Consider the following 19893-nt stretch of genomic DNA (forward strand, 5'->3'; position numbering starts at 1 on the left):
GTTGGGGTACATGTGTCTTTTTCAATTATGGTTTTCTCAGGGTATATGCCCAGTAGTGGGATTGCTGGGTCATATGGTAGTTTTATTCCTAGTTTTTAAAGAAATCTCCATACTGTTCTCCACAGTGTCTGTATCAACTTACATTTCCACCAACAGGGCAAGAGGGTTCCCTTTTCTCCACATCCTCTCTAGCATATATAGACTTCACAACATGTTAAATTCTAATTAAATCTTCAGAAGAAAAAAAAACATAAATACAAGGCTATTTTCCCTCCACACCTCACAGTCTTAGATACATGCTCCTTTTTTTTAATGTTCTTAAATTTTTTTATTTCATGTATTTATACACCTTACTTGTAGATTTCTATTCCATTTTGTTCCACACGGTCATTTTAAAACTACTTAATCTAATTTCATTTTCACTGATGTTTCCCCCATACGTTCTCAAGTTTATTTTAAAACGTATCTTTCTATATTATGCGCACAAACATACCACATACGCTCCTTGAAGTGTGTATACTATACTCGGCTGCTCTTACCTTCAGACAAGGTCACGTCTGATACTGATTTATCAAAAAGCAGTTGAAAGGAAAGAGCTTGGTCTTTTAGGTCAGAGAATCCCAGTGTTCCTTTGAACTTGTTTCTCTGTCTCAGGAAGTGTTTTGACCTTAAGCAGAACCTTATAAAGAGCAAGGACTTGAAATGTAACACTAGAGGTGAGTCAGTGCAAAGGGTCTTCAAATGCTTCTGAAGGTTACTTTTGTTACATGTGATGTCACATCAGCAAAAAATACTCAGAAAGAGGGACAGTCACATTTCAATTTTTATTTGTGGACACGACTGCTTTTTAACCACAGGTTATTCCCACGACTTTCTAGAATCCATGACTGAAGGACAAACCATGTGCATCTCTTCACTGGTACAAACTAAAACCTTTCACCACCTGATAGGAAGAGTGAGAAATGTACCTACTTTTTCTGTAGTTTCTGTGTGAAATGATGCAGTTTCCAGTGAATGGGCAAACTAAAAACCCGTCCCCAGGTTGCACAGAGTGAAGACTGTAGGCGTCAGGCACTGGAGCTTTTCCCAGAAGACACGTCCTTGGGCAGGCATTTTTGCTAAATTATGAGGCGAAAACTATTGGCACAAGAAACACCATTCTGTGATTGGCTAATATAATACAACAAAGCAATGATCTCAACTTGAACCACTATGAACATCCGTATGGCGGTCAAGGGAGTTCTTCCTTCTCCCGGTTGTGAACTGATGTCTCCAGGTGCATCAGAAGAGCACTCAGAGGCAAGTGTCTCGTTCACAGTGCATGGATCTCTTCCTCCAGAGGCAGGGTGCTCCTAGATCAGCCTCTCCGCTGCAGGGGCATCCATCACGCTCCACATCTCCACGCGAGAGCCGTCCTTTTCCTGACGGCTCGGGCTGTAGGAGCCCTGGGTTGCCCTTTTGTTGGAGGCAACAACAGAAGCCACCACTGCCAGAAAGAGGATCAGCAGCAAGGCTAATGTCACTGAACCGATGGCGGCAAAGACGTCCGAGAGCAAGTCATCTGCCAGCTGTAAGGATGGAGATAATTGGGATGTGAGTTATAGCACAGAGAATGCCCAGGACAAGCAGCTACCCTGGAATGAAAGGCAAGCAGAGCAGAGGTGCCACTCCATGCCTGAGAAAGACCAGAAATGGAGGGGCAGTCAGGGGTTCCTATTCCCAGATCATGAGAATGGGACCATGTCTCTAGAGTTTAAGGTCTGGAGTCAGGAAGTGAGGCACAAACATCTACTGAGCTTCCCGTGTGTCTTAGTCTCAGTGACTGGGATCATTCATCTGACATCAAGGCCAAAGGATGAACCCATACATAGCCACGCATGCGTCCTCAGTCACTCCGTCTTGTCCGACTCTTTGCTACCGCATGGGCTGTAGCCCGCTGAACTCCTCCGTCCATGGGATCTCCCAGGCAAGGATACTGGAGTGGGTTGCCATTTCCTCCTCCAGGAGATCTTCCCAACTCAGGGATCAAATCTGTGTCTCCTGGGTCTCCTGCATTGCAGGCAGATTCTTTGCCACTGCGCCACCTGGGAAGCCCAAACCCACATGTATATTTGGAAAATAGTTTTGAAACTACAGGATCTGACTGTTCACAGTTTTTTGACTCCCTTGCAAAACGTTCTGATTTTGCACTGAAAGACTGTTTCACAGCCTTTCTCGGGAAATGAAGCAAATTAAATCAGTTGGGTCTCACGGGAAATACCCAAGACAAAGGATGAGCTGCAAGGCTCTGGTTTCCACACTCAGCACTTTGATTTGGATTCAATGTGACAACTGAATGGTTGTGAACACACTCATGCTCCATGTGGAGCCAGACCTCTAGAAACAGAAAACTGTAGGGAGAGCCCCTCTTGGAGGAGCTGGGTCCTGGACTCTCCAGGGCGGGCCTCGGACAGAGGGCTTTCTCTGCTGTTGACTGCAATGTGTTTGCCAAGCACTTTTTGTCAGTGGGTAAAAGAAACTGGTTAGACTGCACAGAAATAGTAAAGACAAGACACAGCTGCTATGTGAATTTTTAACAGGCTTGCAAAGAAATATTTCTGTCAGGGTAAGCAAAGCAGGAGTAGACTGCCTTCTCATTTACCTTCCTCTAGGACCCATCCCCTGTTACCTAACCAAGTTACTATTATAAGTGTGATCTCTGTTACTTTCATATCCCAGGGGATTTTTAACACTTTTGCGTTCCTTTGTGAGTGTGTTGTTGTTGTTGTTGTTGTTGTTGTTCACTGTGCTTTGGTTTAAATCATTATATAGTTAATATATTCCTATAATACTGTATCTCTTCCTAATATTGTCTTGTATTCACTATGTCTTGTATTCACTTGTTCAGTGTGGTTCATTAGTTTCTTCAATCAACAATATTTATTGACTATCTGCTATAAACATTGAACTAGGCTAGGAAATAAAAATAAAAGGTAAGCCAAAGTGTGATATCTGGAGCTAAGATTGTGGACATGGGCAAATGGAGGACACACATAAACACACATGCACACATACATAGATAATCACAATATATCACAAACACAGGTCACGGTAATGTCATCAATGATCTACATGGGGTGTAGGTAGGGTAATAGCGGAGTGAAGCATGTGATTACCTTTTGAAGGATAAATGAACATTCAAATATTTCAAGCAGGAAATTCTGCTTGGATGAAACAATTTGAAATAAAAAGCGCAAAAGTACACAAAAGTCCTTAGAGATTGGAGAAACAGGAAGAAATCTGACATGACCAAAGGTATTGTCCATGAATGTGTACATTTGAGCAGTAAAGGATTTAAAAAGTTGGTGAGAGATGGGATTCTAAAGTAGATGAATCTTAACCAGAAATCTGAAAGCCACACTAAAATGCAGTCTTGGTCTTGAGGTCAGTGGGAGCCTGTGAAGGTGTTTGAGTAAGAGCAGAATATGATCAGATCTGTGTTTTATTAACTTGGCTCTGGTAACAGGGTGGAGGGTGATGGGCGTGAAGGTGGGGCTGGAGATAGAGGAAATAGGAGCTTACTGTGTATGTCGAGATGAGATAGATGATTTGGGTCTGAGTTTACCAGCGGAGTGAGACTCAAAGGTTCAAGGTGGAGAGAGACTTGGGTGGAGGAGTCACCTCTTGGCTGGGGAGGAGCTGAGGGAGGATGAGGAAGGTCATCACAGGAGATGTAAAGTGCCACTTGGTCGTTCAGTCATGTCCAACTCTTCGCCACCCCATGGACTGTAGCCCACCAGGCTCCTCTGTCCATGGGATTCTCCAGACAAGGATACTGGAGTGGGTTGCCATGCCCTTCTCCAGGGGATCTTCCCAACCCAGCAATCGAACCCAAGTTTCCTGCATTTCAGGCCAATTCTTTACCCTCTGAGCCACCAGGAAATCGTACGGGAGCTGGGATCTCGTTCACAGAGAGAAGATACACAGGAAGACTCTGGTTCAGGCTGGAGAAGGTGTGTGTCAGCTTCCTGGACAACATTCAGGTGCGTGGTGCTATTAGAAAGAAATAACTGCTGCCTCCTCTCCACGTTACTGTCTAAAATCCTGGGTCTTGGCAGCTTTCCCAGTTACTGGGGAAAAGCATGTAGAGTTTCACTGAAATCAGTTGCTCTTGGAAAAATCATTCACCTTAACTCGAGGGCCAGTCCTCTGGCCACATCCTTTATCAGCAACAGTGACCGTGGACTGCTGGGAAAGATGGAGAGGATGGTAGACGAGGCCTTGAAAGCTCAAGAGTCTGGGACTCGGAAGGGCAGATGGGGCCCCCGCTGTTCTCTGGGGACCTCTCCATCGTGCGATAACTCTCGTTCCTAGCTGCTGAATCCTCCTAATCTAGCCAGTAAGCAGCATGGCCTCTGGGAGTAAATGGCTGTTCTGCTGGTGGGGGCGCTGGGAGCGGCCACACCCACACGGAGAAGGGAGAAATCACTGGGTTATTTGCCTGTTTTCTCAACTTTTCTGGCCTCGTCCCATTTGGCCTGAGAAGCACCGCAGGCACGGGGTAAGCTGACGCCGCCCAGACCCTCTCTCCCGCCGCGCTGCAGCCAGAGGGAGGGGGCATGGCGGGTGTAGGTGCTGAGTTCTCGCTGGAACCCGAGTTCTGGAAGAACCAGAGGACTGGTCCGCTCCACTCATGTCGGGACCTGCGGGGAGCCAAGCCTCTTTGTAGAGGCTCTGCGCTCTCAGCAATGCCGACAGTGCAAGGGCCAGCTCCGGCGGTGAGCAGCCCCCTGCCCAGCCCGCCGGCTGTGCGGAGCGGGAGGGCTCAGCCTGTCCCCCGCAGGGCCCTGCGCTTGATCCAGCGCCCTGCGCCCCGCCAGTGTGATCAGCGAGTCCTTCCCCACCGAAGACTCAGGTTTATAACCTGCGACGCTGGATCCAAGCGTTGACACCTAAGGACCAGGGTCAGGAGACAACGGATGCAAAAGCGACAGAGAGTCCCGGAGGAGGTGCTCAGCACACGAGGATGTGAACCGCAGCAGAGGGCGGTGTGCCCCCTCCCTGACTTGGCTTCACTCTGAAAGATGAACGGGAACTGATGCCTCGGGGTGCGACCCGGGAGCCGACCTACAAACCTAAGATTGCAATTCCGAGCTCCAGAGAAAGCGCTGGCTGAAACGGCTGGCCTAACCAAATCAGATAAGACAGGCCACTAAACTCTGGAGGGGAGCTGAGGGCCTCGGGGTTTGAAACCACTTCTGGGAGGCCCTTTCCTTTGAATTCCCATGGTGGAGAGGCCTTATTAGCTCTGCTATTCCTCAGCTGAGCTTAAAATACACAGTCCTGGAATGGATCCTTTGATAATGGAAACTGCTGGGACATGGGGACTGACAAGGCCGCCAAGTGCGGACCATCCTGGAAACAGCGGGAGTGCCAGGCCAGGCCTGTTTCAGTGGGCTGTGCTTCTAACACTGCGCTTTTGAATAACCTTTCTCAGAAAAGACAGATTCCAAACTAAAACTTTCATGTAAAATTACTTTTTACATGGCTTACACTGCAACCTGTATTGTTATGCTAACATCCTGTTTATGAAATGTACATCCTGTTTATGAAATGTATGAAATGTACATCTTTATATGAAATTACACTTTATATGTGATCAAATTAAACAGTGATGAGTTGAACTTCCTATCTGCAGAATAAAATAAATCAGTGTTTCGTTTTCTTTCCCCTGTAGAAGATTCATTGTGAATCCCCGACTGGTTGTGGCAGAATGATACCCAAGGAAGGGTGCACGCTGGCATTCAGAGAGAAACGGCCAAAACTTCCTTTGAACCGTCTCCTGAGGCTAGGCTGAAACACACTGGAAACATCAGAAGCTTTTTCCCTTAAATTCCAGAAGAGGAATTCTAACTGTGACTCTTCTGAGGGGAGGCTGGAAACAGAATGTGCTCGCTAAACAACCAGAAGTGGGTTTGAATCCAGTTTTGCTACTGTGTCCTCCACGTGTCTCTGCCGTCTGCCCACCTGTGAAGCGGGGGTGACCGTTGTGTGTCGGAGGCTCGCTCTGCGACATAGAAGACAGCCAAGCGTGCAGCGCTTCTCCGAGGGCAGGCCCGGAAGGGAGCTCGTCCTGTGGTCACCTGTTTCTCACTCCCCAGAGTGACGCTTCCCCGGCTGATCTCCCAGGTCCTTCCTGGGTGTCGGATCACCCATCAGATGCCTCCCACTCTGGGGTCATGTCAGGACGCAGTGCCCAGCCTAGGAGACGGGGGGTGGGGTGGGGCGGGGCAGGTGCTGCCCTGGAGCTGGCCGGGGCCCAAGCCATCTGGCCAGCGGGGCCCACCGCCCCCTGGCTAGCTGACTGCTGGACAGTGCATCTGACTCTGAAAACACAGGATGAACTGGCTTGTCTGGAAAGGAAAAGAAACAAGACCCCTTCTGTCCTCAGCCCCAGAATCCGCCTGTCATAATATTTAGGGCCAATACGGAAAAATGTGAAAACAATAAACAAAGCGGAAGGAGCCTGGAAAAAAATGGGATATTTTAGGGAACTTGACCTCCTGTTTCCAAGTGAAAGGTGGTGAACATGTTAGTTTTGACTTGAAGAGAGGAAATTCTAGGACTAAGGTTGGGGTTACCCACATAGGTGCATTTTTTTCTCAAGTACGTCTTTGGTTGAAAAAAGTAGAAATGACGGGACTTAGAAATAAGCTCCTGAAAAACACTAGGTTAGAGTGAAGTCCCCAAATCCTTCTTAGAACCCAGTCTATATGTCAGTTGTGTGGAAATATGTGGAGACAGTTGAAGATGACGAGTTAAAATGTTCAGATGTGCAGCTGCTCATGGGTTACATTCCAGCTTCCTTGTGACTTTCTGAAATGTGTGTGTGTGTGTGTGTGTGTAATGTTACACAAGTACATAATGATACATCAGGTACTATCATGACCGTTATTAGTTAATGAGAAAAACACTTTAAGGATGCTATGTTTTTTACAAAGCCAGTTATAATATTTACCTTCCATCTATGTATCTAAAGTGAAATGAGGACATCTCTTTAATTCTCACCATTCAAATAAAAAAAAAACTAAGAGAGAGCGCAGTCCTTCTGAGTTAGTACTGTAACAAGTAGGTCTTCTATTTGGTGGATTGGAAAACCCTCCCACACAGACCCGGGTCCTTGAACTATCTCTTATCAGTGAATTGCTAGAAACAGCCGTTTCCATAGTAATATTGAATATGTGCCAGAACTCTGTTTTTAAAATGAATATTGCTGCAGCGGCCAATTTTTAACCACAAATACACTGTCCACCTTACAATTATAAGGGTGGCGGGGGGAGGGGGTAGAGACAGGGGACTGAGGAGCCGAAAGAGGGGCCTGGGCAGCGTCCAGGCCCAGCGAGTGGACCACCCCGCAGGGCTCCCGTCACCTTGTAAAAGGCTCAGGACTGGGGAGGCCGGCGGCCGCACGGCGGGGTGACCCCCTCCAGGCAGCCCACGGCCACCAGCACCAGCTGAAGCCCAAGGGCGTCTTCTCCTTGGCGCCCCCATCTCTTCATCTGCTGCTTCCTCCAGAAAACACACAGGCTCTCGGAGGGATCGATGGAGTCTTTCAAACCAGTTCTCACCGAGTAATGACAGTCCCTCACACCTCCACGGGGTGGGGCGGGGCGGCCTCTCAACAGCCTGGGACGGACACACGGAGCTACATTAGGGGGTTCAGGGCACCGCCGCACTGGGGGAGCTGTCCTGGGGAACTCAGACATGACTTCCACATCAGGCCCTGTCGAAGATGCTGGAATAGCTCCTGTGGAAGTTTGGTGTGGGTCCATGGCTGATGGGGTGTCCCAGGTGGCGCTAGTGGTAAAGAACCCGCCTGCCAATTCAGGAGACAGAAGATCCCTCGGTTGGGAAGATCCCCTGGAGGAGGGCACGGCAACCCAGTCCAGTATCCTTGCCTGGAGAATCCCATGGACAGAGAAGCCTGGCGGGCTACAGTCCACAGCGTTGCAGAGTCAGACACGACTGAGCGTCTAAGCACAGCACAGCCACATCCTTGTGCTGAGATCTGAGGGGTGCTGTGACAGCGGTCATGAAGGGACACATTTATTCCTGCCTTCAGCAAACGGTCCTTGAACACATCCTCTGAGTGAGCCCAGCAGCACCTGGAGTTCGGTGGGGAGCCAGCAGGCCCCGCCCCGTCCATCCAGGGTTGGGTCTGGAATCCTTCTCCTGATTTCCCACAGGCTCTTTCCGATGAGGACGCCAGATTTTCAGCAGAAGCATCGATGCAGCTAGGAGTCTGGAGACCCTGCTTTCATATTTCTCTCTACTTGAGCAGGTGGTTTCAGTGATATAATTGTTTTCCTTGGAACGCAAGGCCTTGTGAATAAGACTTCTCTCTCTTTGCCTCATATAAGAACCAAATCCCAGTGGCCCCAACTCGGGTTTCATGATGTTGCTGCAAATTTGTTGCGTGCAGATAATCGCAGCCCTTTGTCGGGTCGGGGTCAGGGGTCACCAGATGCTGTAGGCAGGGAAACATGCCTGGCTGATAGGTGGGGATTGTCGCTTCCTGTCGCCTTCACTCGTCGCCCTCGTTGACTGCTGCCAGCTTCATCCATCCCCGGCACGTCGTGCCCCATGACACCTACACAAGTCAGGGCTGTCCCCCCTCCAAGAGTGGAAGCTCCATCAAGGGGCAGCCCCATTCTCCTGCCTCCCCAGCAGCTGGACTGGCTTCTGTCCTCCAGGGACCCCGTTGGGAGCGCCACTGGGCAGAAAGGCTGGCCCAGCACACACAGCTTCCCCCCCGGGGTCCAGCAGAAGGACCACCCCCCACCCCAGCCTGTGTCCCGCGGAGGACGAGGCGGCCGCTCTCTGACTCTGCTGAAGGGTGGGTGCACCTCGGGGGGGCTGCGGCAGACCCGAGGGGGCAGATCGGGAACCACGTGGTCAAGGGGTGAAGGGGACCTGAAGACACTTGCTGACTCTTCCTTTCTGTGGAATCAACCACAAACAACCCGTCTGCTCCCAGCTTCTCCTGTCCCTGGAGCCCGGATGGGAACGTCATCAGGCGACACAAGCGGGAGCAATCAGAGATCTTTTTAAAAAATAACAGTAATCCTTTCCTACACGTTGAACAGTCTTTTTGTCTCTGATAGGTGACCCCCTGGACATTATCGTGGCCCATTTTGCTCTCAGAAAACCTGGGTGGACAGTCAAACTTCCTTTCCTCTTTTCTCTCCTCTCTCTATCTCTGCATTCCAGGGAACAGTGGGCTCCAACCAAAGACTTGGGGTGAGTTGCTCACACTTGAGTTTGTCAGTCGGTTGCCCTGACCATCTTCATTCCTTCGCTCAGGTCCGCTCAGAATTCAGCTGCCTGGCCTTCCACTGGGATTTCCCTTTCGTTCATCCCCATGGTCACAACCTGGTTTAAGACACTGTCTTTTAGATGGGTGCTTAAACTTCTCCAGCAAATCCTTCTGGCCCTAGAATCTACACCATTCAGCTACAGAAAATAAATAAATAAATAAATGAGCTTACTTATCTGGGTGGGAGGCTTATGAGGCTAACCACATCAGTACTAACCGTGTCAGATTTAAACTGCCAAGTTTTAAGTCACAGCTCTCTGGGGGCATCCCTGGTGGTCCAGGGGTAAAGAATTTGCCTGCCAATGTGGGAGACACGGGTTCAATCCCTGGTCCAGGAAGACCCCACAGGCTGCGGAGCAACTAAGCCTGGGGATCACGACTGCTGAGCTATGATCTGGAGCCCGTGTCCCATGACAAGAGCGGCCACTGCAATGAGACGCCCTCACACTGCGAGGAAGAGCAGCCTCCGCCCCTTGCAACTAGAGGAAGCCCACGTGCACAGCCAAAGATAAATAAATGTTTTTTATAAACCTTTTTTAAAAAATTTGCTTCCATTTCCTGGTCAAGGAATCAGCTGCAGCCTCCCTAGCACCTTGCTCTCCGGCAAAGTGACCTTCTTGACCAGCCCTTTTTTGAAGAGGAACCTCCTCCCTGACCCCTTCTGCAGACCCCTCCTCTATTCAGAGCACCCTTGGGCTTGGCTGCCCTCTGCATTGCCCCTGGGGACCCTTCGGGGCCCCCCTTCCTGGGATCTGTGTCTCCATCAGCAGAGCCCGGGGGTTCAGCAGCGTTGAGAAGACCTGTGACCCCGCCTGCCCGGCGTGACCTGCCCCGTGCACTTGAACGGGCTGCCCTGATCACAAGGGGTTAGGCCCCCTCCACCCCTCCGCTCAGACCTGCAAAGATGGGAATCCGTTTCCTCTGGAACCTTCCAACATGCAAAGTGCAGCGCTCTGCACAGAGTGGCCGATCAGTCGTTCCCGACTCACCCACTTGTCACGGCTCTGTCTGACGCATGGATTCCATCCTTTCCAGTGGTGGGAAGACTTCTCTGTAGCCAGCGGGGGACCTTCGTGCGCGCAGGTGCTCGCGCGCTCACTCACGCGCTCCTGTGTGGTCACTGATGCTTTCTCCGTCGCAGGTGGTTCACCGGGCCCTGGACACGCGGAACCCAAAGGTGCGGGCGCCGTCTTGCTAGAGCGGACCGTGGAGGGATGGTACCGGGCGGGGGCGGCTACACAGACCACCGCAGTTCACGTGAGGGGCTCTGGTCGAGGCCAGGGCCAAGGGAAGGAAAAGGGGGAGAAGGTGGACTTCCTGACATCTCCCAGTCTTCTTAAAGGGAGCTGCGAGGAGAACGAGGTAAGAAAAGGCGCTGAAAGCGGAAGGAAACAGATCCTTTGAGAAGGGAAGCAGGTGGCAGCCTCTCCTGCTCGCCTGGGAGGCTGGTGGGGGCTGTGCTTCTGGCTTCTGCAGAGCCCCCCGTGAGAGAAGCAGCGGTCACGTGTTCGGAAGATGTCACCCGGCCTGGGCAGGAACCCACCCCGAGTCCGCTCCAGGAAGCGTCTCTCCCCTCCCTCAGTGAAGCGGAGGCCAGAATCGCAAGAGCAATTTCTGTATATTCTCTGTGGGTTCCTTCCCAGCGCGTCTGACCTACACCTCTCATCAGAATCACATCAGCCTCACATGCCAGGAGTCCTCTACTGACCAGGGTTTTGTAGGACCCAGAAGGACTTAAATTTCTTTCTACCCCTTCTTTTTGCTATCGTCTATAGATTTTCCGGAGAAGGCAATGGCACCCCACTCCAGTACCCTTGCCTGGAAAATCCCATGGATGGAGGAGCCTGGTGGGCTGCAGTCCATGGGGTCGCGAAGAGGCGGACACGACTGAGCGACTTCACTTTCACTTTTCACTTTTATGCATTGGAGAAGGAAATGGCAGCTCTCTCCAGTGTTCTTGCCTGGAGAATCCCAGGGATGGCGGAGCCTGGTGGGCTGCCGTCTATGGGGTCGCACAGAGTCGGACACGCCTGAAGCGACGCAGCAGTAGTAGCAGCATAGATTTTTAGAAGGTGACTGATAAGTATGCCAGTTGATTTTACACAGCATCTCAAAAGCAAGAGAATATCCAGCAAACAAGTTAAAAGGGCCTGGGGACTTTTGAGATTAAATGATGCTAACATGACAACGAAATGCAACGGACTGTATCCTGGATCTAAATAAATAAATAAATAAATCTAAAGGACAACTGGGGACAATTAGAGAAATCTGAACATGGGTAGTATATGAGATGGTCAATTTCTTGAATGCTGTGCTAGTATATGGACTTCTCAGGAGGCCGCAGTGGTAAAGAATCTGCCTGCCAGTGCAGGAGACTCAAGAGATTCGGGTTCAATCCCTGTGTCAGGAAGATACCCTGGAGGAAGAAACGGCAACCCACTCCAGTATTCTTGCCTAAAAAGTTCCATGGACTGATGAGCCTGGCGGGCCACAGCCCACGGGGTCACAAAGAGGCAGACACAACTGAGCACCAGCACACTCACATTACTATATGCAGTTGCAGAAGTCCTATTTCTTTGGAGACATTTGCTGAAATATTTAGTGGTAAACATAGGGCCCCAAAGAGTTGGACACTACTGAAGTGACTTAGCATGCAAGCAAAATGTTATAACATCTGCACCCTGCATTCTAAAGAAGGAGCAAAAACCTATGTATCCAGAGGTAAGAAAGGGAGCAAAATCCTAAAAAAGTGGCTGTAACTGGGTGAAGGGCATGCGTGTGTTCACAGCTTTTTTTTTTTTTTCTGATTTTCTTTGACTTTGATTTTTTCTCCCAAATCTTGGAAAAGTAATATTTTAAAAAATGGTGGTTATGGTGAAAGTAATTCCTCTAAACCCCCAGTTTGCAGATCTTGCTTCTTTCACTGTTTGTTCCTCTACTACTTCAGGTCTTGTTGATTTCTCTCTCTGCTATAATTTTACTGCCCAGTAAATCTTGTTCCCATCAATGGTTTTATGTCCCCTGCCAGACACTGAGACGTTCATGGATCACATTGCACACCAGTTTCATCATGGAATTGGCCCTAACCACCCCCTGCCGGAACCTAACACAGTGCCAGGCACATGGTGGGCGTTCATGGTCTTTCTCACCATCTCCTGGCACCATCCTCGGTAACCTAAAAGCTGTTGTTCAGTCACTAAGTTGTGTTTGACTCTTTATGACACCATGAACTAGAGCATGCCAGGCTCCCCTGTCCTCCACTATCTCCCAGAGTTTGCTCAGATTCATGTCCATTGAGTCGGTGATGCTATCTAAAGGCTTTACCTTGGGCCCCTTCCTCACTCAGATTATGTCCTTCTTACCAACTTTCTTCAGTTGGTGAAAAGCTGCTATTGATTCATTCTCACATTAGGCAGGAAAAGAGAGTGCTGAATCCCCTACATGCTTATGGCTTATCACATGTCCTTTCTTTTTTGGCAGAGGTAATCTAGTCTATGTCACCATATTTATTGCCCGCAAATCAAAACCAGTTGCTAGAGTAATGAAGGTCTATTGGTTTGTGTAGGCTTAATCCATGTCAGGAGGGCTTTAGGGGCGTATAAGGATAATTTGACCAGCAAAAGGAAAGCCATAAAAATGATCAAAAAGCTAACAGATACGCTGAGAACACCAAGCTTATTTTGCTAAGGATTTATGGCCAACTTATCAGAGAACTATTTGGTCCGAGTCGACATTCAAATCGCTCCCTCTGTAATGCAGCAAAGATTCCAGCCTCCGAAAAAAAAAAAAAAGAAAGAAAGAAAACAGCCTCTATAATGAGATACCCTGGAAACCCCTAACTTGCAGCACATGTAGTTTAATTTTCAACAGTTGTGAGATGGCAGTAAATCTAGCTTCAGAATAACCAGCGCCACTGATGCCTCAGACCCGCATTAAATTAATGGAGCGCGAAGACGGACTGCCACGCCTCCTCTGACATACCCACATCCACGTTTATTCATCAAATGGAGCTTAAATGTCCGACCTCCCCCAGATGGCACCGGGGCCAGGGCCTGTGGGGTCCCGGCAGAAGTGGGTGCCAAGTCACTGGGCTCTGCCACACGAGGTCTTATGTGCCCCAGGCCCAGCCCTGGAGGCTGTATTTTATTGATCAGACTCAAATTGGCTTCCCCCTGTGTAGGTGATAAAGAGTGGCGTCAAGTCACCCGTGTGAAATACATCACTTTAACTCTGACAGCTTGTCATTGAAGGCCTTGTTTATATAATCTATTGTGCCATTTACTCTATTCTTATTTTAAAAAGCAAACATAGAAATAAAAACCCTACCTTCCAGTGTTTCATGGATGGATGTCCTGTAACTTCTCTTAAATAATCTCAGAAGTAGCTATTTCTATTGTCACTGTCGGTTTACATCAACTGATCAGACTTTCAGTTTCAGAGTTGGCCTCACAGAAGATGAAAGCTGGATCACGTGCTTTAATGAGAAGTCTTTCAGGGCATAGCTTCTCTCTTCGAAATCGCTTGAGAATTGCTATGTCTAAACAGGCAAGAAGCCTGCCATGCTGAAGCTGGCCAGATCCAAAGCAAGCATTCTTAAATCTGTGAGCTTGTCGCCACTTAAAACACCAGGGTATCTTACCTCCAGCAAAGATAGAAACCTTCATATTGGGAAGGCTGGTTCAAGTAGCATTTAGTTTCAGGACACAGAGTTCTTTCAGAAGTCAAGCTTTCAGATTCCAAATAAGACTTTTGGTAAAGTTCTATAGGTTTTACCAATGGCAGAATTAAAACACAAACATGAACACAAAAATCTTATGTCTGACATTGCTAATAGTCTACCTAAATGCACCCAAATGCATCTGGGGATAATGATCTGCTTAAATTAATACTGAGGCATGGATAGTCTTCTTTCTTGGAGAGACAAAAATAAAGTCTAATAGCATTTAACTCTTAGTCTAAAAACCCTGGCTTCCTCAGTGGCTCAGTGGTAAAGAATCGACCTGTCAATGCAGGAGACCCAGTCTGATCCCTGAGTTGGGAAGATCCCCTGGAGTAGGGCATGGCAACCCACTCCAGTATCCTTGCCGGGGGAATACCATGGACAGAGGAACCTGGCGGGCTATAGTCCATGAGGTCACAAACAGTCAGACATGACCGAGCAACTAAACCACGACAATTAAAAGCCTTGCTGATCCACAGTGAGCCTGTCTCTAAGTATTAAGAGAGTACAGACTCTAACAGCCCGTTATAAAATGAGCTCAGATTCTAGCTGCGATGGTTACATTTTTGAAGCTCCAAGTGTCTGGACACCTGATGTGATGAGCCAACTCACTGGAAAACACCCTGATGCTGGGAAAGACTGAAGGCAGGAGCAGAAGGAGGTGACAGAGGATGAGATGGTTGGATGGCATCACCGACTCAGTGGACACGAGTTTGAACAAAGTTCAGCAGATGGTGAAGGACAGGGAAGCCTGGCATGCTGCAGTCCATGGGGTCACAAAGAGTTGGACACGACTGAGCGACTGAACAACATGTCTGGACACAGTAATTATGATCTGCAACAAGCCTGTGTCACCTTTGGAAACAATCAAGGAGATCCTTGCCTGAGAAGCTCTCTGCCTTCCCTACAGAGGGCTCAAAGGGCAGATCACGCCCTCCCCCTCCTGTTACCGCTGACTCATTTCTAGTGACGTTTTAATAAAATGGAGATCAGATTCTCTGCTGCCTACCCAGTTCAGAGACCTTTTAAAGAAGAAATAAGATAACCCAGCTAATTTATTTAATTGCATTCTGGTTCAATAATTTGCTGCTAATATTCCAAAAGTGTAAAACTTTTCTCTGGATTGTCTTTGTTGATTGCTGTATTTTCTCATATTCTATGTCATATTGAAATTTTAATTATTTACATTCATTTTATTCCCCCCTGAAGTTTGGAGTAATTGCCCAAAGACTATCCCCCTTACTAACATGAATAATCTGAAACATACGGAAATCTTGTTTGCTAAACCCCCAAAGGGACTCAGAACTGAGAATTCAGACTGTAAACTAAGCCTCTTCAGTCTCTTTGCTTCTTTTTCCCAGACCCTAGACTAACACTCCTCTCCCTCCCTATAAAGACTAGTTCCCTTGAGTCTATAACTTTTCTGTTCCACCACCATTTAGATGACTTGTCCTCAGGGACGTGGCTGTGTTAAGAGCCCCAGGAAGCAAACCGTGATTAGTCGCCAGGCTTGCGAAATCCTCCCCGGTTCTGTTTACGAGGACGGCTGCCAACCCTCCAAAGGCTGGCTCCGCACCCGTGTTCTTTTCAGGGTCACTCTGCTTGCAGAGCGCAGATTAAACATACAGCCTCGGGACTCTTGTTGCTGTGAGCAGAAACATTTACATTCCAGTGACGGCGCTGGGTGTAAAAGGAAGCCATCTGCTCCGACTTAAAGACTCCAGGAGTAGCTACGGCTCCGGGACGAGACAAAGTCACAACACTGCTCACCTCAGCCCAGCGCTCCTCCGTGAGGCAGAGCTGGGGAGGAGTCGCCTCCGTGTTAGGAGGCGTTTTCATCCTGAGAGGTTCTCAGAGGTTGGCCCTCTACCCACTGCTTTCATTGTTCTCTTTTATTAATGATTCTTTGCTGCTGTTTTGTAGGGCTCTTTCCCTGGTCTTAGGAACGTGGAATAAATCTGTTATTTCTAATACAAAGGTGACAACTAGGTTGTTGATTATTTGTGCATTCCACGCAGGCAATTCATCTGTTCGATATCCAGTCCATTTTCTACAATGAGATCAGCTGTAAAATATTGATACTTCGGAACGAAAAGGTGGGGTGTGCCTGCTCAGTCGCTCAGTCACGTCTGACTCTTTGCGACCCTATGGACTATAGCCAGCCAGGCTCCTTTGTCCATGGGATTCTCCAGCAAGAATACTGGAATGGGTTGCCATTTCCTTCTCCAGCTGAAAGATGGGAAGCAGGGGAAAAAGGAAAAGTAATTAAAACCTGAGGATTTAATATGTCCCTGGCCTCTGCCATGCTGTCTCAGTTTAATCTTCACAATTGTCTAAGGGTACAGAGATCGTTGCCCTTAATTAAAAGATCTTTTAAGCAAGTTGTCCCAAGTAATGAATTGCTTAAGCAGCAGATCTGGTATCCAAATCATCCAGGTTTGTTCACTTATACACAGATGCATCCTGGCTAGAGCACTGTGTAGATATAACCCTAAATTTACCCTGAATTTCAACTAAGTTCCCCTTATTCAACATATTTACCCAATGAGAGATGAGTAATAATAGTTATTTTATATTCAGATCTCTTGCTATGGACAGTGCTTACATAATCAGCAGCGCTTCTCTGCTTACTGGTGTTGGTCTAATTTTTTAGGACTTTGCATGACAGAATAAGCTCCAACAAACTAGGCTGATGGGTGGAAGCGTTTTGTCTGTGAGTTCTAGGAAGGCACACAGCGGCTATCTGGGAGCAAAGCTGTCTCTCTAAACAGTGCCTGCATAGCCGCTGAAAAATTCAGCGGAAGAACAAAGAAAGGGACCCCTAATTCACAACTTTCAGTCCTATGCTTTTAACAGCCCAGCATGTCTATCAAAAAACAAAGCAACACAGAAAAATCTCCCAGGGTTGTTGCTTGTATGAAACAGCCCGTGTGCTACCCTCCGGTTCTAACACAACGTTATCAGGCGATGATTAAGAAGGTAGCTGTTTCCTCGCTTTGCGGTGTCAGAAAACAAGGTATCAAGCCAACAACTGCCTTTGGAGGCGCAGCACTCAGATCGCAGCCAGGTATTGCTTCCAACTGTAAATATTAACAGCGAAGGAGAGGAGGCGATCTCCTCTGGCTCTGGGCTGCCTGAGCTCAGCAGATTAATGTGACACTCCGGCCTGACTTGCTGAGATGCAGATAATTGAGCTTCTTGTTAACGAGTTTCCATGTATTTTTTTTTAACTCCATCAGCAGGTTCTTGAATCAATGCCTGGATTAGGTTTGACTAACATCAGCACAATTGACGCTGATGGAAAGTTTAAAATTTATAATTAAAAACTGCACGTCCATTTGCTAGTTTCCAATAAAAGAAGTTAATCCTCCTGGAAGCACTTATACCTAGCTACCCAGAACATACTGTTTCTTTCGCCTCTGCCCGAATGAAGGAGTCCATGACGTTTTTAGGACACTGGGCAACACTTAGCGGCAAGCTGAAGGGGGTCTTTCACGTTTCACCCATTGCCAAAGGATTTAAGGTCTTCATGAGTTTGGCTGAATGACAGAGCGGTTTTCATACTCCTTTTGAGACGCTGGTAAAGAATCTGCCTGCAGTGCAGGAGACGTGGGTTCAATCCCTGGGTTGGGAAGATCCCCTGGAGAAGGGCATGGCGACCCACTCCAGTATTCTTGCCTGGAGAATCCTATGGGCAGAGGAGCCTGGCCGGCTACAGTCCAAAGTGCAGCAAAGAGTTGGAGAAGACTGAGTGACTAACATTTTTGAGACACTAAGTTTCAAAACTATTATATAGGAGCTCCAATTTTCTTGTAGATTTAAAAAATTGGCCTCAGCATTGTTTACATGAAAACGTGCATGCATCCTTTTCTCTATGTAAAGTATATAAGCATGATTACAGTTCCTGCCTTCAATAAATGCCAGTGGACGAGGATGATGATACAGGAGTCCCTCAAATGCACTTAAGCTGTCTCGCTGCAATGGCACATTACTGCCCATAAAAATCTGACACAAAGTGTGTCCAGTCATGTCTGACTCTTCGCAGCTCCATGGACTGTAGCCCACCAGGCTCCTCCGTCCATGGGATTTTCCAGGCAGGAGTACTGGAGTGGGGTGCCATTGCCTTCTCCACATCACATACTATACTTAAGTCTTAATGTGTGGTTTCAAGATCTATACTCTTCTATACTTAGAAAGCTGTATTCAAACAGAATATAGCATCCTCTTCTCTTCTGTCAACTTCAAAGTTCATAACACATTGCAGGTGCTCAAATTCTTTTTGGCTGAGTCGACAAGTTAGATAGCACTGTAAAACAAATGCAAAAGCGAACTGGACATAGGTGGCGGGTAGTGCCTGATCTGTCCAGGTGACACTTGGCTTACTTGTCAGGAAGAGAGCGTGGCCTGGTCTGTGCATCAAGACCTACCTGGACCTCACTTTGAACTCGGAGAACTCAGCAGGAGCTAGTCATTGTGACTGCAACCCATGACCACTGGGATGAGGACAGTTCAGTTCAGCTGCTCAGTCGTGTCCGACTCTTTGTGACCCCATGGACTGCAGCACGCCAGGCCTCCCTGTCATCACCAACTCCTGGAGCTTGCTCAAACTCGTGTCCATCGAGTCGGTGATGCCATCCAACCATCTCATCCTCTGTTGCTCCCGTCTCCTCCCGCCTTCAATCTTTCCCAGCATCAGGGTCTTTTCTAATGAGTCAGCTCTTCACATCAGGTGGACAAAGTATTGGAGCTTCAGCTTCGCCATCAGTCCTTCCAATGAAGAATCAGGGTTGATTTCCTTTAGGATGGGCTGGTTTGATGAGGACATCAGTGAACAAATCCTGAAAAGGGAACTGGACCAAGGTTGGTGTCCTCGTCAAATCCACTCCAGCCTACAGGACCGTGTGAGTCAACGCACAGGACCCAGCCAGCTCTTCCCTCCCCAGATATTTTATTTGAACAGGGAGCCACTCAAATGCTTTGCCTTTTGGAAAGGCACCTGCCTGTGTGATGCTCACGAAGAGCCCCCCAGGCTCCTTACATCGCAGAACGCCTCTGTACAAAGGTGCACATGGGAGGAGCCCGCCCCTGCCAGCCAAACACCCACCATTACTGTCCCAAGGCAGGAGGTGGATGACGCACAATGACACAGAACCTGGACCTCCTGAGCTTACCCCACGCGGTGACTGGGAAGCTTAAAGTCATCACGTAGGGCTCTGCAAATACAGTATTAAATAGGGATGCTTATATTGGTTACTATAATTCAAGAGCATCTATTTTGGTAATTTAAGTGGCAATTTAATGTGCATCCGTGTATGCTAAGTTGCTTCAGTCGGGTCTCACTCTTTGCAACCCCATAGACTATAGCCCACCAGGCTCCTCCCTCCATGGGATTCTCCAGGCAAGATGCTTATATTGGTTACTATAATTCAAGGACATTTACTTTGGTAATTTAAGTAGTGATGGAATTATCCCAGTTCAAACATATAGGACCACTACCCTCAGGAAGCTGCAAATTAGAATAATTTACATACTGCCCACTGTGAATATCTTTAGCATTCACAGGACTTAATCGTAAAAACAAATAGGTTATTCTGGATTCCATGGGGGCCCCAGAGCAGATACAACAATGTTTGTTTACAAGATTTACATTTACATTTTTCATATTCTCCCTGGAAATGTTCAAAAAATTCCGGAGTTACCTGGATATAGTCTGTCTCGTGAAAAACTTGTATTTCTGCAAGTTATATAACTGCATGTATGTGTGCTCCGTTGCTTCAGTCAGTCCTGACTCTTTGTGACCCCATAGACTATAGCCCAC

At 48.0% G+C, this 19893-nt stretch overlaps 1 protein-coding gene across 1 annotated transcript in view; it reads right to left on the bottom strand.

Annotated features, from left to right (window-relative positions):
- Positions 1–810: 810 nt before the first annotated feature.
- CRB1 (crumbs cell polarity complex component 1) overlaps positions 811–19893 on the bottom strand; it is a 207049-nt gene continuing 187966 nt past the window's right edge. Inside the window, 1 exon segment of the mRNA XM_070473843.1 lies at positions 811–1568. Within this exon segment, the coding sequence (XP_070329944.1) occupies positions 1353–1568 (216 nt within the window). The 3' untranslated portion in view covers positions 811–1352.

Source organism: Odocoileus virginianus, chromosome 11 (assembly GCF_023699985.2).
Source record: "Odocoileus virginianus isolate 20LAN1187 ecotype Illinois chromosome 11, Ovbor_1.2, whole genome shotgun sequence".
NCBI classification, from domain to species: domain Eukaryota; kingdom Metazoa; phylum Chordata; class Mammalia; order Artiodactyla; family Cervidae; genus Odocoileus; species Odocoileus virginianus.